Genomic DNA, 18081 nt, shown 5'->3' with positions numbered 1-18081 from the left:
TAGGGTTTCTGTAGGACCTATTCTGGATCACAGAATTACTTGAGACCCGGCCAAGAAATTAAGTAGTGGTGAGTGAGAAGTGCAGGGTTAGGGGAGAAATGCCGTTTCTTAGTTAATATGAAGTTAGACGCCACCTTGGGGAGGGAGTTAGGATGGGTTCTAAGTAAAGCTTCATCATTCCAGACTTCAGTAAAGGGATGTTGACATTAAGGAGGAAAGGAGAAGCAGGTTGGTGAGGGAGATGAGAGGAGTTATCTGAGGCGTCCTTTTTTTTTTTTTTTTGGCGTTACGCGGGCCTCTCACTGAGCACAGGCTCCGGACGCGCAGGCTCACGGGCCCAGCCGCTCCGCGGCATGTGGGATCCTCCCGGACAGGGGCACGAACCCGTGTCCCCTGCATCGGCAGGTGGACTCTCAACCACCGCGCTACCAGGGAAGCTTTGAGGCGTTCTTTGAGGGGTGGAAGGAGAAATTAAATTGATCTGATCAATAGGTTTCTCTTCTAAGAGGGAGTAGACATGCACTTGGTGAAACTGAACTGTGTGCAGAGTGGCCCAGTGAGGACCATAATCAAGGGGGTGGATGCCTGGGGTAGTCTTGAGCTCTTTGGGAAGGGACTCCAGGCATCAGTGAGAGTCGGCACAAGTTTGAATCACTGCCTATTGCATTACACTCACTAGAAGCCTGTGAAGGCCTTGAAAGCAGAAAGTACAGTCTGTACAAGATGCATTCCCATATTGGAGGGAAGCGGGAAAATCTACCTGGGTACCTGGAACAGTGAAAGGGGGACCTAAAGAAGACTTACTGTGTTCAGTAACTACTTATCAGGCACTCCTGGGGTGCTGGTACTCCTCTGCTAAACTCTGAATGATAATGTAAGGGTGTCACCTACTGTAAAAGCTTCTAGCAACTATCTCTGGGGAAACTCACACTGGTTTTATCACTAACTTGCCATATGATATAGAGCAGATGACCTGGTGGAGAAACCAAACACATAGTTGAAAATTCTGCCAGTTAACAGTCACCATTACGTTATTATTCAGCAGTGCCTCTGGCCTGGAAATGACTTTGCCTTTGGCTTCTTCTGTCTTCCTGACTTAGGGTTGCTTCTCTACAGAGCCTCACAGAGCCTCTTCTCCTGCCCACCCATTCTCTCCACTCACAGAGGGGTCCAAGACCCAGGCTCCCTCTCCCAAAGATTATACAGAATTTTCTTTCCACCCATGTAACTGTTCCCCTCTCCCCTGCCAACCGAAAGTGTGGTCTGTGCTCTAAAGGCATCGGCATCCCCAAGGGGATGCAGAATCCCTGGCCCCACTCCAGACCTTCTGAGTCAGAATCTGCATTTGTAACAGACTTCCAGTTTGAGAAGCTGCAATAGAGTATTTCTATCTCTGCCTCCAGAGTGGAACAGAGAGATGACAGAACAAGAAAAATTTGTTTCCATCCATCCTTCTCCAAACCCTGTCTCTTCACCCTGGGGTGGAAATCACTCTGAAGTCCATTCTGAGGGCAACTGAAAGTATTTCACAACTTACTCCATAGTTCCTTGCCAACCACTGGCTTCCATGACATCACTTAGAGCTATGCATGCTAATTGCCTCTCTGATGATATGGGGAAGATTTAGCTCAAAGTCTGTTTTTTCTAAGTGGCTTCAGGCCTCCCCTGTTATGACCCCAAACCTTATGCCACCCAGCTACAGGACTTGCTGGGCTCCACTGGAGGGTAAGCATCGCGATTCTCTCTCTTTCCTAGCACTTGAGTCATAGAAATGGTCTGGGTCTAATTATAACTGGTTGCTATGATGATGATAGGAGCTAGGCACTCAAGAATCCATCTAGACACCTCCCTAATCAGCTGGAGACATTTCTTTCAAAGGATACTTGAGGACGTCATCAGCAAGAAACTGTTTGTCTGTCAGACAAAAACTACAGTCTTCTAACTTTGTGAGGTCTCTGACCCCACCTGGGACTTCAGTCTTCCCCAGCTACTACCCCGCATGCATGTCTTATGTATTCTAGGGTCATATCTTCCTCATATTACTATGCTTATCTGTACTCATGGATTTCCCTTCTTTACTAAACTTCCTGCAAAGCTTTACTAGGCCCTATGGAAGCCTCATTCCATTGTAATAAACTCCTCTATGTCTTCAACCTCTTCATCAAATGTTTCCCCCAGGGTTGTGCTTTCATTGAAATCTGGCCCAACCCAAAGAATGTCACATGCCTCCAGCCACTGCTTGTTTTATCACACATCAGAGGGACCTTGAGCAACACTCTTCCCCTTTTGAGGTGTTCTCCTCCCTCACTGCTGTTAGCTACTAATCATTTGTCACTACTTCCTTGCTCACTGAAGATTTTTGTCATTAGATGCAAGGTCTTTCTTTCCAGTCAATTATTCCTATCAAATTGGGTGACTTTGGCATGGATGAGTTTACCAACACCCTTGCCTCAAAGGTCTTTGATCGTTTCCACTTCAAAGATCTTCATCCACAGGCTATTTCAGCAGCCCCTTTCCCATGACATAATCCTAAACCTTCTCACGAAGAACACCTCTGCCCCTAGAATCTCAATGTACCAATCTCTGTCCACAAGATATTTTCCACCAAGGTTTGCTCTTGATTACTCTACCTACATCTGTTCTTCAACTTTATTAAGACCTCAGCTCTGTCCAGTCTAGACCCTATAATGCAGTGCTTTCCAAAAGCACTCTCTTAATAAGTAGCTAGTATGACTGAGAAACTGAATTTTCATCTTATTTAATTTTAACTAATTTAAATTTAAATAGCCACATGTGGCCGGTGGCTGTCATATTGGATAGCACAGTGATAGAATATTTTTTCAATCATTCTCTTGCAAGCAACTTCAATAAACTTGCCCCTTTGTGCAGATTTCATCCCAAAATCTACTTTTGATCTACATATCTGTTCTTAGGACTGAATGTTTGAGCACTCCTGGAGGAAATTATGCAGTTGATCAGGCTGGTGACATTACAAATTGGTAGTCTCTAGTTCCACTTAACTTGGCCTCTGAGCTGCTCGCCCTGCTCACCACCCTCTCCCTTCCTCACAGCAGTTACTTCAGCAGTACCCTCTGCTACTGCTTTTAGTTTCTCTTTCTCCTATTTTTTTTTTAACATTTTTATTGGAGTATAGTTGCTTTACAATGGTGTGTTAGTTTCTGCTGTATAACAAAGTGAGTCAGCTATACATATACATCCATCCGCATATCTCCTCCCTCTTGCGTCTCTCTCCCATCCTCCCTATCCCACCCCTCTAGGTGGTCACAAAGCACAGAGCTGATCTCCCTGTTCTATGCTGATCTCCCTGTGCTATGTGGCTGCTTCCCACTAGCTATCTGTTTTACATTTGGTAGTGTATATATGTCCATGCCACTCTCTCACTTTGTCCCAGCTTACCCTTCCCCCTTCCCGTGTCCTCAAGTCCATTCTCTAGTAGGTCTGCATCTTTATTCCCGTCCTGCCCCTAGGTTCTTCATGACCTTTTTTTTTTTTTTTTTGGATTCCATATTTATGTGTTAGCATACGGTATTTGTGTTTCTCTTTCTGACTCACTTCACTCTGTATGACAGACTCTAGTCAACTCTCTGAAAGAGTAAGTGGAGATTGCTGCCTCCACCCCCAGCCTCTGTCCCCACCTCTCTGCTGAAACTTCCCTGGCAGATGTTGTCAGTGGCTTCCCCCCACTGCCAAACGCAGAACACTTTTCAGACCTCAGATCAAAAGTGTGTTCTAAGTACCGAGTAAGATAAATGAGAATAAATCCACACCTAGATATGTTGTGGTGAAGCTGCTAAACAAAAAGCATAAAATATTTTTTCAAATTTACAAAGAAGAAGTATTGAATTGAATCTTTTCATTCTTTAAAAAAAATGAAGAAAGAATACCTATAAAACAATGACAGTTAGAATGAAAGCTCCTTAGCAACCATAAACCAAAGAAGACAATGGGGCAATAACTTCTGAATGAGTAAAACACACACACATACAAATAAAGCAAATTACAGCATTTCAACCCACTGGACTAATACAATTTCAAGAATTATAAAAATGAAAAGAATTTAGAAACATGAGAAAGTGTGTATGAAACAATATTGAATAGAACATATTCAGGGATTTGCCTATATATTGTGGTCACAACTATATATAACTATTTTTACTCTCTTGTCTATTACACTGTAGTGAGGACCAGAGGAGTGATTTTTTTTTTCTATTTTTTTAGTGGTTTTTTTTTTTTTTGATGTAGACCATTTTTAAAGTCTTTATTGAATTTGTTACAATATTGCTTTCGTTTTATGTTTTGGTTTTTTTGGCTGCGAGGCATGTGGGATCTTAGCTCCCCGACCAGGGATCTAACCCACACCCCCTGCTTTGGAAGGCAAAGTCCCAACCACTGGACCACCAGGGAATTCCCAGAGGAGTGATTTTTAAGTAGTGGAGGGAGTTGACTACTTTTCAATGGAGACATCTATAGGGAGAATGAATGAAAGAAAGTGAAAATGAAACCAAGAATGGGTAAATACTCTTAGAGACTGTTGAAAGAGTTTTCATAATTTTGAGGTCCTGGAACTTGGCCCTATGACTGGCAATGGCTATAAAGGAAGGGCTACAAGTGTTTTTGTTTCTGTGAATCTTAACAGTACCGAGGGGGCCAAAATCCCGAGTTGCATACTCTGGAAATGGTATTAAGATCTCTTACAGAGTAAAAACAAGCCACAGCGCCACAGTCTCTCAAACTCTTGCTCCTTTCCAAAGTAGTCTGTTTGCCATTGGAGCCTCTCTGTTCCCTACAAGTTTCACTCTTGCTCCCAATCAGCCCTCTACTTATCCTATTCAGTGACCATCTTCCAGTAAATTAACTTGTCTGACAGCCCATTCTCTCTGGAACCTACTAAATACTCTACTAAAATGATCCACTACGTCGGAAGTAAGATACTCCCTACTGGGGAGCAAACATCTATTTCAAAGGCCTCTGAGACAGTACCTTAACATAAAGGGGTGACTCCAATAGGAGAACTACTAGGCTCCATGACAATTCTTTGGGAATTTGGGAATTACGTCTGAACTATCTATCTATTCACCTCTGTGATTATAGTGACAACTATCAACAGCAACAGGAAGTGGGAGTCAAAGTAATCATATAAACATAATCCTCATGCAGCCACCCATGTAGGAACATGCAGAAACCTGGGAGGAAACAGTAGACCTTTACACAAGATAGGAAATGAGGGTTTGAGCCAATTTTATGTAAATCTTAAAGTGAATGAAGACCACCAACTATACTCCTGGTACATTAACTGAACCAGAGGTATTGTTCAAGAGAAATGAGAAGCCTTAGGACCCAGAAAACCCCCAGACAATAAGAGCAACCATAGAAAGTCAAACTAGGAAGAAACTTCCTCCTGATAACGTGAGCTACTGATTTTCCAAATACCACTCTGACTCCAGCTTTAAGTACTGCTGGAGGTGCTGAGATAGCAGCCAACAGAGCTGGACAGTTAGAGGTGCCTTTGCAAGTGGCACTTCAACATTCCTTTAGCTTTATGAATACAAAACACAAATTATAACCTAATTCTGCAAGGCCATGGCTGCCCTCTCGCCCTTTTAGGTTTTAAACTCTCGTCCAACTTTCGCCTCATGGGCCATGGCAGCAACTACAATGTCTGATTTCCATGACTAGGAGAGGACACAAAACATATGGAGGGAAAAGGAGAAACAGAATTATTTCACTGTACTGTTTTATCTCTGCTGTCAGATGAATTATTCAGCCCTGCATTTTTGCTGTGGATTATCTGGGTCAATTGCATCTCCTTTCTCCCTTTGGATTCCTGCCTATGGGCAGGTCACTGCTTGCCAGCCTAGCAAGCAGAGATGTGCCCTGAGAAGAAAGATAAAATTCAAATAGATTCTTTTTCATTCTTTAAAAAAGAATGAAATCTGTTTTATTATTTTTAATCATGTGTTAAGTATTGGCAATGTTATCTTCCAATCAGGTGTCACCATTTTCCTATCCCACTTTAAATTTCTACTGCCAAAAATATAACTACTATTCTCTCACCACCATAAAGCTTAAATGACTTCCATTTGGGGGAGTTATTTTTAAAGTTTCAATATTGATAACTCTCTTTTTAGAATTTAGGAAGTGTCCAAGCAGTTTCAAATGCAAGGCAAGGGCAAAAGTGACACCTGGACTCAGTTTTGATAAGGTTTCTCAGTTTTATTCTCACTTTCCATGGGCAGAGTCAGAAAGTTTGGGGGGGGGTTGGTGGTGGTGGTGAATGGTATCTCAATCCAGGCTTTTCTGAAAAACTGTTTCCAGGACATTTTTCTTTCTTCTCTCCCAAGTCATAAGAGCTGGGCTGGTCACTGTATGAGAAGGGCCAGGGCCCGAGCTGTAGGGACAGCTAAGGTGTCAGCTGCTGGGAAGGTGGAGGATGTACCTGGTGGGGAACTTGTGAACTTGGCTAAGGCACAAGCCACATTATCTATCAAAGTTGTTTGAGTCCCCAAGGGACAAATCATAGTATTATGGAGAGTTCCCTAGCAAGAGTTAGGAGGAACAGCATAATGTCAAGGTGAAGTGAAGAGAGGCTGAATCTATACTGCTGGGTGTGAATCCAAGCTCTGCCACTTATTAGCAATGTTGTCTTAGGCAAATTACTTAACCTCTCTGGGTTTAGTTTGCACAGCTGTAAAGTGGGGAATCATAACAAGACCTAAAGCAGAGAGTTATGATGATGTTTAAGTGAGTTAATATTCATAAAATGCTTAGAACAGTACCTGGCACAAAGTAAGCACTACATCTCTGTTTTGTCAAATAAATAAAATAAGAAGTGGGATGGGAAGGGGTTCTTGCTGGATAATGTCCTGCAAAGCTTTGTTTTATCCCCTTTCTCTCTTTCTCTTGTTCACACATAACTTCTACCTCCCCAAGAGCTAGAGTAACAGGTCATATTGGTGCTGGGAGGTGGAAGCTACTGTTATGACCTAAGTCAGTAAAGTGATCAGTTAGCCCATCTATAGATCAGGCAGCACATCTATAGCACAGACCCAACAAGCTCCAAGGTGCTAAACAGAAAACACATCACAAAAGGCCTGTCCCAGCCAGCATCAATCTGAGGGAGCATCTCTCCCTTGTAGCCTGACTCCTTTTACCCACAGCAGGGACAAGGACAGTGGCCAAAGGCCTGGTGTGTGGCTATCAGAAGGAGGTAAGCTCATGGCCAGGCCAATTAGTCAGGGGCAGCCTGTGTGCTGTTGTAGCCAAACAGCAGGCTGGGCTCCCCCTCCCTGTCTGCCCCACACCAGGACGGGATGCCTTCCCTCTCGTTGCTAAGGGTGGGGAAAACAAGCAGCAGGAAGGGGATGGGCCAGGAGAAACTAAAGGCATCCAGTCACAGGATGGGCGGCAGGAACCTCGGCCAACCCCAGTTTACAGATGAAACTGAAACTCAAAGAGAGTAGTAAACAGGGAAGGTCTGGGTTTTGTGAGGCCTGACACTTCTAAAATTTCCTTTGAGGGGGAAGAGCTCTTTCAGAAAAAGAATACAGAACACAAAACAAAATGCCCATGGCCACTACAGTGCCACTCAACATGGGGAGAATGTGATAGAGACAAAAGTCGAAAAGTCGCAGTGGAAAGAGACAGTGGTCTTAACTTACTGTGGTTAAAATATCTTATTAATGAAAATTTTACTAAGGCTTAAGACACAGGACCACACTGTTAGGGCTCCTCCTGGGGTCTCGGAGGGGCTTGGAAAGAGCTGTGCAACTGAGGAGCCCTGAAGCTGAGTCCCTTATCCTGACGGTAAATCAGCTGATACAATTAGCTGAGGGTCACTGAAGCAGGTGGTAGCAGAGCTGGGTTTCTTGATCCTCCCAGTAATCAGTGCCAACTATGATCTATGGGCACGGGCTGGTGGGGAGGCCAGTGGATTGTGGGGGAGAGGGAAGGTAGGGAACGAGAAAAACAATGATCGCTGGTGCAAGGAGACGTTTAGAAGCCTGTCAGCCATTTCCTAAAAGTGTGAGAATGCCAGAAGTGGGAACAGGGGAGCAGAAGGGTTAAGCCTCAGGCCTTTCAGAGTAGGGACCCTCCCCCAGCTCCCTGGGCACCGATGGACAGGCCAGTCTACCCTCCTCTGTGCATCCAGGACCACGGGTGTGAGACGACAGAAGGTGTAGGGCTCCATCTCAGGCTGGGCCCGCCATCAGCTGAGATACTTGTTCTCGATTGTGATACTTCCTTCTTCTCCATGAAAGTCTTTTGCATGTGGTATTGTGAACGCTGAATAGAAAGTGAGTAAAACCCATCAAATCTCAAACCCCAGCTTGTAGGTCAGGTTCATCGGGAGACAGTGGGAGGATTCTAGGACTTTATAAAGCCCAGAGGGTGCTTACCAGACAGCAGGAGGGCCATCACAACGAGAGTGTTTCTCAGTCCCATAGTGCTAAAGTTAAAAAAGAGAAGATAAAGCTTGATTAGAAAATGAAACCAAAAACCAAAATATAACAAGTGGAGTTTGAAATTCACTCAGGCCCATGGGTGCGGCAGAGATCAAACAGTGTGTACACCAAAGCCATTTTCTTTTCCTCCTAACCCCACAGACACGCCCTATTTCCCAGTCCCCCCACCCCATGTTAGGTGGACCATGTGACTGGTTTTTGGCCAATAGAACTGTGGGCAGAAGTGACAGGTGTTACTTCCAGATACAGCAGCACTAAAGCCTCTCTCTTGCCTCCTTCCCCTGCCTTCTTGGATGCAGAGGATCCAGAGGAGGAGCCCAAGGGCCTAGAAGATGGCAAAGCCTCACTATGAAAGAAGCTGGTTTGCTGGACAAATTAATAAAACAGCTCTTAACACCCCACAGTGATCTATATTGGACTGTGACATGAGCAAAATATAAAACTTTATTGTGTTAAGCTAATGAAATTTTGGGAGTTGTTTACTGCAGTAGCTAGCATTACTTATCTTGACCAATAAATGGGTATGGCGGGGCAAACAGAAAGTATTTATGTTTAGAAATCAATTTTTCTTTGGCTTCCCTGTGGTTTTCAAACTTTATTGTGCACAAAAATCATCTGGAGGGCATGTCAAAGCAGTTTCCTGCGCCTTGTCCACAGAGATTCTGATTTAGTAGATTGAGTGAAGCCCATGACTAACAAACTCACAGGTGATAGCGATGCTGCTGGTCTAAGGACCCCACTTTGAGAACCACTGCGCTAGAGTGTTCACTTAATCTACATGATGGAGCCAGGGAAAATGACAGGCATTGCTCTATAAACTCCATCCTCTCTTTTTAACTCTCCTGCTCTCTGTCTTTCTTCATTCACCCACTTACCCCAACTTAGACCAAAAAGGCTATAGAGTGGCTTACAGGGAAGCACAGAATAGGAAAGATGACCAACATTACAAACAGGGGAAAAGCAAACCAAATGCAGGAATATAAAATGGAGCCGAGTACAAGGCAAATGCTAAATGCTTACCATAGAACTCTGCCCACTTTGCATGGTGTGGGTCACAAGTTTGGCTTGTAGCTTTTTTAACAGACAAAGAGAAAAGGTAAACCTAATTGGTGAATTAATTTACAGATCTGTCCATGAGATTAAAACAAACCAATGCTCAGGGGAAAGTGTGCAACTATTCCTGATGCAATAGCAGAAATTTCTTTCTTAGGGGTGATTTGTCTAGAAGCCATCCCTGATGACTTTGGGCTAGGCTAGACACCCTTTCTTTCTTTTCCCATAACACCCAGCACACAGCTTTGGGCCAAAAGTGTCTGTTTCTTCCCTTCTGTACTATAACATTTCTTTTTTAATTTAAAAAATTTTAGTAGATCATACCTGCACATGGTACTAAATTTAAAATGTAAAGGTGATAAATAGTGGAAAGCAACTCACTCCCAACCCTGCCCCCTAGCAGTCTGATTTTCCCCCATAGAAATAACTGGAGTGACCACTGATACCTGTTAGCAGTTTCTTGCCTCTACTTGAAGTTATTTTAGGCAAAACGAAATGAAAACTTATACCCATATTTTTTTTCATTTTATTATAAAACACAAATGTTAGCATACTATAATGCAGTTTTGCACACTAACCACTCCCCTGAAGATTTTTCTGTAACCGCACGTGCTGAGTATCCTCATTCTAACAGTCGTATATTATTCTGGTGTATTCTATTGGATGGCAATAATTTACTTTACCAGCCCCTATCAATAGACGTTTAGGTTTTTCCAATCTTCTGCTGCAATGAAAAACCTTGATCATATGCCAAATCACATATGTGAGAGTAAGCTATCTTCCTAGAAGCAGAATGCCTTGACCAAAAGGTCAAAAGGTAATTGCAATTTTAATCTTCACAGATACTGAAAAAATTGTTCTCCCCTAAAATTTTATGTTTATGCTCCCAGCAGCAAAACATGAGTGTGCTTAGTTTCATGTAGCTTTTGCCAACAAAGGTTTCTAATTTGCGATCTTTATCAATAGGGAAGGTTAAAATGACATCTCACTGTAATTTTTAAAAAATTTTTGTTGTCATGAATTACACATAAAATTTACCATCTTACTCATTTTTTGAGTGTACAGTGGTATTAAACACATTCACATTGTTGTGTAACTATCACCACCACCCATCTCCAGAACTTCTTTCATCTTGCCAAAATTAAACTCTGTACCCGTTAAGCACTAACTCCACACTCTCCCCCACCCCTCCGTCCCTGGCAACCACCATTCTACCTTCTGTCTCCATGAATCTGACTACTCTAGGGGCCTCATGTAAGTAGAATCAGACAATATTTTTTTTTGTATCTGGCTTATTTCACTTAGCGTAACGTATTCAAGGTTCAACCATGTTGTAGCATATGTCAGAATTTCCTTCCTTTTTAAAGCTGAATAATATTCCATTGTATATATATGCACATTTTGTTTATCCATTCAACTGTTGATGGACATCTGAGCTGCTTCCTCCTTTTGGCTGTTGTGAATAATGCTATGATCATGGATGTGCGAATATCTCTTTGAGACCTTGCTTTCATTTCTTTCAGGTATATACTCGAAAGTGGAATTACTGGATCATATGGTCATTCTATTTTTAATTTTGGGGGGAACTTCCATATTGTTTCTCATAGCGGCTGCACCATTTTACATTCTCATTAACCGTGTACAAGAGTTGCAATTCTCCACATCCTTGCCAACACTTGTTATTTTCTGTATTTTTTTCTTTAGTACCCATGCTAATGGGTGTGAGGTGGTTCTCACTGTAATTTTAAAATGAATTTCTTTTATTCTGAGTATGAGCGTCTTTTCAAATGTATGAGAGATAATATTTCCTGTTCGATATCTGTACATTTCTTTTTCCTACTATTAACTTGGGTCTTTGGCCTTTTTTCTTATTGATTTCTAGGAACTCTTTTATATTTAAAAAATTAGTGCTGATTAGTAAACAATTAGAAAATTAGTGCTTTGTGACAGTGAATTGCAAATATATTCAGTTGCTGAAGCACACAGTAGGTGTTCAGTCTATGCACCTCATGCTCTCTCCCAATTTCTCTGCCTTCCTTCCAGTGATTTCAATAGGTTTCAGAACTCAGGCATTATCTGCTGGGCCAGCGCTGACACCACTCAGTGGTAGAGTCTGGAAAAAGAGTTCTCTGTTTTTTTAATTGAAGTATATAGTTGATTTACAACACTGTGTTCATTTCTGGTGTGCAGCCTAGTGATTCAGTTATATATACATACATATATATATATATATTCTTTTTCAGATTATTTTCCATATGGCTTATTACAAGATATTGAATATAGTTCCTTGTGCTATACAGTAGGACCTTGTAGATTATCTATTTCATATATAGTAGTTTGTATCTGCTAATCCCAAACTCCTAATTTATCCCTGTCCCCCTTCCTCCTTTGGTAACCATAAGTTTGTTTCCTATGTTTGTGAGTCTGTTTCTGTTTTGTAAATAAGTTCATTTATATCATTTTTTTTAGATTCCACATGTAAGTGATATCATATGATATTTGTCTTTTCTCTGTCTGACTTACTTCACTTAGTATGATAATCTCTAGGTCCATCCATGTTGCTGCAAATGGCATTATTTCATTCTTTTTTTACGGCTGAGTAATAGTCCACTGTATATATGTACTACATCTTCTTTATCCATTCATTCATCTGTCAGTGGACATTTAGGTTGCTTCCATGGCTTGGCTATTGTAAATAGTGCTGCAGTGAACACTGAGGTGCATGTATCTTTTTGAATTAGAGTTTTCTCTGGATATATGCCCAAGAGTGGGATTGCTGGATCATATGGTAAAGGGGTTTTCTGTTTGATTCCTGTGTACTTCCTCATCCTAAATCACCGCCAGCATCCTATTTATCATAGAATCTGAGGACTAGGAACCCTTTGAGTCTGAACTCCCACCTAGTGTAAAAATCTCCCATTGTTTGCAAACCAAATATCAGTATGCTTGACGTAATCAAAGATATTTTTCCCCTGGGTGATGTGTCGAACAGGGACACACAATCAATGCAGGGGACATGGGTTCGAGTCCTGGTCCAGGAGGATCCCACATGCCATGGAGCAACTAAGCCCATGTGCCACAACTACTGAGCCCACACACCACAACTACTGAAGCCCATGTGCTCTGGGGCCCATGTGCCGCAACTACTGAAGCCCACATGCTTAGAGCCCATGCTCCACAACAAGAGAAGCCACCGCAATGAGAAGCCCACATACCACAACAAAGAGTAGCCCTTGCTCGCCACAACTAGAGAAAGCCCATGCACAGCAACAAAGACCCAATGCAGCCAAAAAAAGAAAAAAGAATGAAATTCTGCCATCTGCAACAATGCGGATAGACCTAGAGGGTATTATGCTCAGTGAAATAAGTCAAACAGAGAAAGACAAATACTCTACATTATCACTCGTATGTGGAATCTAAAAAATAAAACAAACTAATATATGTAAAAAAACAGAAACAGATGGTTATAGAGAACAAACTAGTGGTTACCAGTGGGGAGAGGGAAGGGGGGAGGGGCAAGAGGGGTAGGGGATTAAAGGGTACAAACTACTATGTATAAAATAAAATGTATATGTATAAATAAGCAACAAGGATATACTGTGCAGCACAGGGAAGTGTAGCCCATCATTTTGTAATAACTTTAAATGGAGTATAACCTATAAAATATTGAATCACTATGTTGTACACCTGAAACTAATATAATGTTGTAAATCAACTATACTTCAATAAAAATAAATAAATAATTTTAAAAATTAAAAAAATTATATTTTGTTATAAATTTAATGAATCACCTTTAATTCAAACAATTACATGAAATTGGTATGGCCCTGGGAAATCCTGGACAGATGGTCCCTGTGATTCGTGCAGCGGGGAGGAGCACTGGGTATGAGAAGGAAGTCAACATCGTTTCTGACTTCTCTGTTTGGAAACTCTTCCCAAGTGAGAAGCGGCCTCTCCTTAACTTCCTCTCATTGATACTGGTGTTGATCTCTCAAACTATGCAGAATAAGTCTACCACACTTCTATCTAAGCCCTTCATGGATTTGGGGGGTAGAGATCATGGTTGTTCTCAAAATCCTGGCCCAGCAGTGACATTCCTAGTAAACTTCACTGACATTAATTTGGAGACTGCCCACCATCCTGGCCAACACTTTAGACACTTAGTTTATCAGAGGCCCTATTAAAATGTAGGGCTAAAACACTTGAGATTGACATGATTCTCTCTTATACAGTATAAATGCCCCATGAAAAAAATTTCTCTCACCTCTAGCCATGGAGTGTGCGTGAGGGTAGAGGCTTGACTTAGGAAGCCAGTGTTCTTCAATGTCATCGGCTCTGAAGAAGAGCAGAAATGTCACTGCTTCCTGTGCAATGAACTCTTAACCCCAACTATGAGTCACTGCTTTTTCCAGAGGGCCTGAGAAGTAGACACTCTAGCCTTTGGAGGGAGAGAGCAAAAAGGGGAATGGGAGAGGAAAGAACCTAAGAATTTACAGGGAGGATTCTCTGAGAGGAGATTTCTGTCAGCTATGAGCAGAGTAAAGTCTGTAGGTGTGTGAACTGGTCAAAAACCTAGAATGAGTAGCTTCCATTTAGCTGGAGGTTCACTTCAGAAACCAAAGAAAAGTACCCATCAGACACTACTTTCCCTTGCTTTACATACCTGGCCATCATAGAATGTGAGTGAGAGTCAGCTGAATGACTAAGTATATTATTATGCCCCACAACAAGGTGAGATTATTTCTCCCCATGTTACAGATGAAGAAATGGAGTTTCAGAGAGGTTAAAGAAAGTTCTGAGTCACCTGGAGGTTGAGATTGAGATTGAGAGGTGGAGATCCGAGGTTGAGATTTCAACCTGCACAGCCTCCTTGCATTCTTTTTAAATTCTTTTGAGGTAACATTGGTTAATAACATTATATAAGGTTCATGTCTACAACATTATATTTCCACTTCTGTATACACTACAGCTTGCTCACCACCAAAAATTTAGTTTCCATCCGTCACTCGCTGTGTTCTTTTTAACACTGGTGTGGTTCCTTTAAAAGTTCCAGCTGGTTTCAGATGTGCTGTAGGACCCAGTGAAAGGATCCCAGTTCTACCCTCTCAGGACAACAGGGGAGCAGCACATCCCTGGGGCCAAGTGTGATGGTGGCTCCTGGAATCAGAGTGTGACACTCAGGGGGACAGGCTGGGCTGCGGGCAGGAGGGAGCCATAAGTGTTCCTGTGTATCCGGAAAAGTTCTGTCCTGAGCTGCCATTCAGTCCACAAATATTGCTTGAGCACCCACTATGTGCCAGGCGGAGAATGCTCCTCTCCATTCCAGCCCTAGACAGGTAATCAGTTTCCTGGCCTGGGCTGACCTCCAGATACATGTTACTGTGTTTCAGCTAAGCTTCACCTAGAAGAGCTCAGGGAACTACAGGTATTGGGGCAGAAAAAGGAGAGGATTAAGAAGAGTTCTTTTTCATCTCGGGTCTGCAGGAGGATGTGGGATCTAGTTCAGGCAAAAGGCAGTATGCAGAGGTGTGGTGTAGGGGTGGCCAGCCATGGGGTGGGACAGGGGAGCACAGACATGATGACTCAGGAAGTGAGAGAAGGATTCCAAGGCAGAAGTTGGGGAGCAACAAAAAAATTTCCCTATTTCTCAACTTCGTCTAGAATATTAGTGGTGATCAGGGCACAAGGAAAAATGATGATAGGTTTTGCTGGTGTCTAAGGAAGGTTGTTCATTGAGACCGTCTCCTGCCAACATGTAGTGAATTTGCTCAGCATCAGGCTTGTTCTAGAGGTTATGGGGGAGTGTAAAGATGTGCAGCCCTTGGTCCCTGACCCAGCACTAAAAAGAGAAACAGAATGTCCACAAATAGCTACCATTCAAGCTCCAGGCCAGTGTGGAAGGTGGACTCATTTATCTTCTCCTGGCACATACGAGAGTCCTTGTTCCGAGCGAAGCGGGAGACACCACAACCTCCGTGGAGGGAGGACTAGATGGGCCTCAGCCCAGTGCTCAGGCCCTGGCCCTTTGCCTTCTGCCAGCTCACACTGTGACTGGACAAGCCAGGTGTGCTGGATGGGCACAGCCAGCCGGGTGAGAAGAGAGTGAAGACCAGGAGGAGGACAAGGCTTCCCCAGGGCTTTGGCTGGCCTTGGGGTGACGTGCTGCATGAATCACTTCTCAGGGCACCAGAACCTGAAGCTCTACCTTTAGAGCAGCTATGATAACCTCTGAGGCCCTGGGAGGAATAGGGTAGGCTTATTTCCTTTTTTTACGAAGTTTCTGAACTGCAAAATAAGAAGGTTGCTGGGACTTGACTGTATCTGAATTTTAACTTCTGACAGGGTGTCTCATGATATGCTTGAGAGCAATGGAGAAATATGGGATATACACTCATACAATTATTTGGCTGAAAAGCTGTGCCCTAATGTCGTTCATTCATTTAACAAATATTTAGGGAGCCAGGCCTTGTGCTGGGTGCTGGGAATAGAATGATGAGCAAAACCAGAAAGGACTCCTTTTCATGTGGTTGCTTACAGTTTAGCAGAGGAGCAGGATAATGATCATACAAATAAATGTAAAATTACAATGATGACAAGTGCTACAGAGGAGAGGTTCATAGTACTTTGAGGGCCCATAATAGGTCTAGTCTAAACTTTGAAGAATGTTGTGATAGATTAAAGATGGACACATAGTCTTTGCTAATCTCCTCTCTTGAGTCTGGGCTGGCCTTAGAGGCTTGTTTGACCAATAGAGTGCACTAGAAGGGATGTTTAGGATTTCTGGGGCTAGGTCAAAAGAAGCCTTGCAGCTTCTGTCTTTCTTGGAATACTCATGTAAGATGTCCCACTACTGAGACCACCATGCTGGAGAGGCCATGTGTAGGTGTTTGGGTCAATAGACCCAGCTGAACCCAGCCTTCCAGCCATCTCTTCCATGCCACCAGACATGTGAATAAAACCTTGAATCATCTAGATCAGAGGTCAGCAAACTGCAGCGTGAAGACCAAATCAGGCTATCACCTATTTTTACAAACAAAGTTTTGTTGGACTACAGCCGTACCCATTTATTTAATTATTATCTATGACTGCTTTTGTACTACAATGGTAGAATTGAGTAGCTGTGACACAGACCATATGGCCTGCAAAGCTGAAAATATTTTCTATGTGGCCTTTTATAGAAAACAAAATACTGACCCTTGCTCTAGATCAGCACTGTCTAACAGAAATATAATGCAAGCCACATATGTAATTTGAAAATATCTAGTAGCTGCATTAAAAAATTCAAAAGAAATAGGTGAAATTAATTTTAATAATATATTTTGTTTAATCCAATATACCTAATATAATAACCTCAACATGTGATCAGTATAAAAATTATTAATGGATATTTTACATTCTTTTTTCTGTACTAAATCTTCAAAATCTTGTGGGCACTTTATACCTACAACAACTCTCAATTAAGATGAGCTACCTTTCAAGCAGTCAGTAGCTGCATGTGGCTAGTGGCTACTGAATTGGACAGTGTACTTCCAGACTAGCCCATTCATCAGTTTAATACCGCCAAGTGACCTCAATTGATGCCCTGAGGACCAGAAAAATCACTCAGAAGCCTGCCCAAATTTCTGATTCCCACACTGTGAAAGAGTAAGGTATTCATTGTTGTAAGCTGCTAAGTTTGGGGGCAGTTTGTGATGCATCAATAGGTAAGCAGAGCAGATTGAATAGGTGCTAAGTAGGTGAAGGGTTGGGGGGGTGACTTGGAAGGATGCTATGCAAAGGGAATAGCATGTGCAAAGGCACTGAGGGCACATGAGAGTAGGTCAATGTGGAGAGAGCAGTGGAGGACAAGATTGGAGAGGTCGGCAAGGGTCAGACCATGCTCATTTTATGGGTCAGTTAAGGATTTTGGTCTTTATTCTGAGAGCAACATCAACAGCAGAGGAGTGACATAATCAGGTTTGCATTTTGAAGATGACTGGCTGCTGTGTAGCAAATGGATAGTAGGGAAGCCAGGGCAGAGTCCAGAAAACCAATCAGTTGGCTACTCTAGTTGTTTAAGTGAAAGAAGATGGCCTATGGTTGTGGTGGCAAAAGTAGATAGAAGTTTATAGGTTCAAGCAGGATTATAGCCAACAGGACATGGTGATGGGTTAAATATGGGGAATGAGGACAAGGTATTGATTGATTCATTCACTCAACAACTGAGTGCCAGGAACCATTCTTGTTTAATAGACTGATACCATGGTGGATGCTGTGGGGCTGTTTTTTTACTTTTTCACTTTCACATATTTAGTAAAACTATGAATGAAAGCACAGAAATCATACTTCTGCTTTCAAATGTGCAGATGTGCATAAAAATGTGTACAAGAATGAGCCAGGTAGCTACTGGTCATTTGGTAAGCTGAATTAATATTTATAAAGCCTGAAAAGAAAGTGTGATACTAGCATGCTGAATCTCAGGATACACATGAAGATCTGCACTTACGTGAAGTAGTTAAGTAGACAATAGAGAAGTAGCTTATCCATAGTAAAGGTAAAAATCATA

At 42.4% G+C, this 18081-nt stretch overlaps 1 protein-coding gene across 1 annotated transcript in view; it reads right to left on the bottom strand.

The window, feature by feature from the left end:
* Nucleotides 1-18081, bottom strand: part of CD86 (CD86 molecule) — a gene marked incomplete at its 3' end in the record, with an annotated part of 40111 nt that overhangs the window by 16344 nt on the left and 5686 nt on the right. The window contains exon 2 of the mRNA XM_081234700.1: nt 8418-8467. Within this exon, the coding sequence (XP_081090826.1) occupies nt 8418-8467 (50 nt within the window). The remainder of the gene's footprint in view (nt 1-8417; nt 8468-18081) is intronic.

Source organism: Mesoplodon bidens (assembly GCF_964165515.1).
Source record: "Mesoplodon bidens genome assembly, chromosome: 5".
Classification (NCBI taxonomy): domain Eukaryota; kingdom Metazoa; phylum Chordata; class Mammalia; order Artiodactyla; family Ziphiidae; genus Mesoplodon; species Mesoplodon bidens.
Note: the sequence above shows the minus strand (reverse complement) of the source record. Positions and strands in the feature narration are given on the sequence as shown.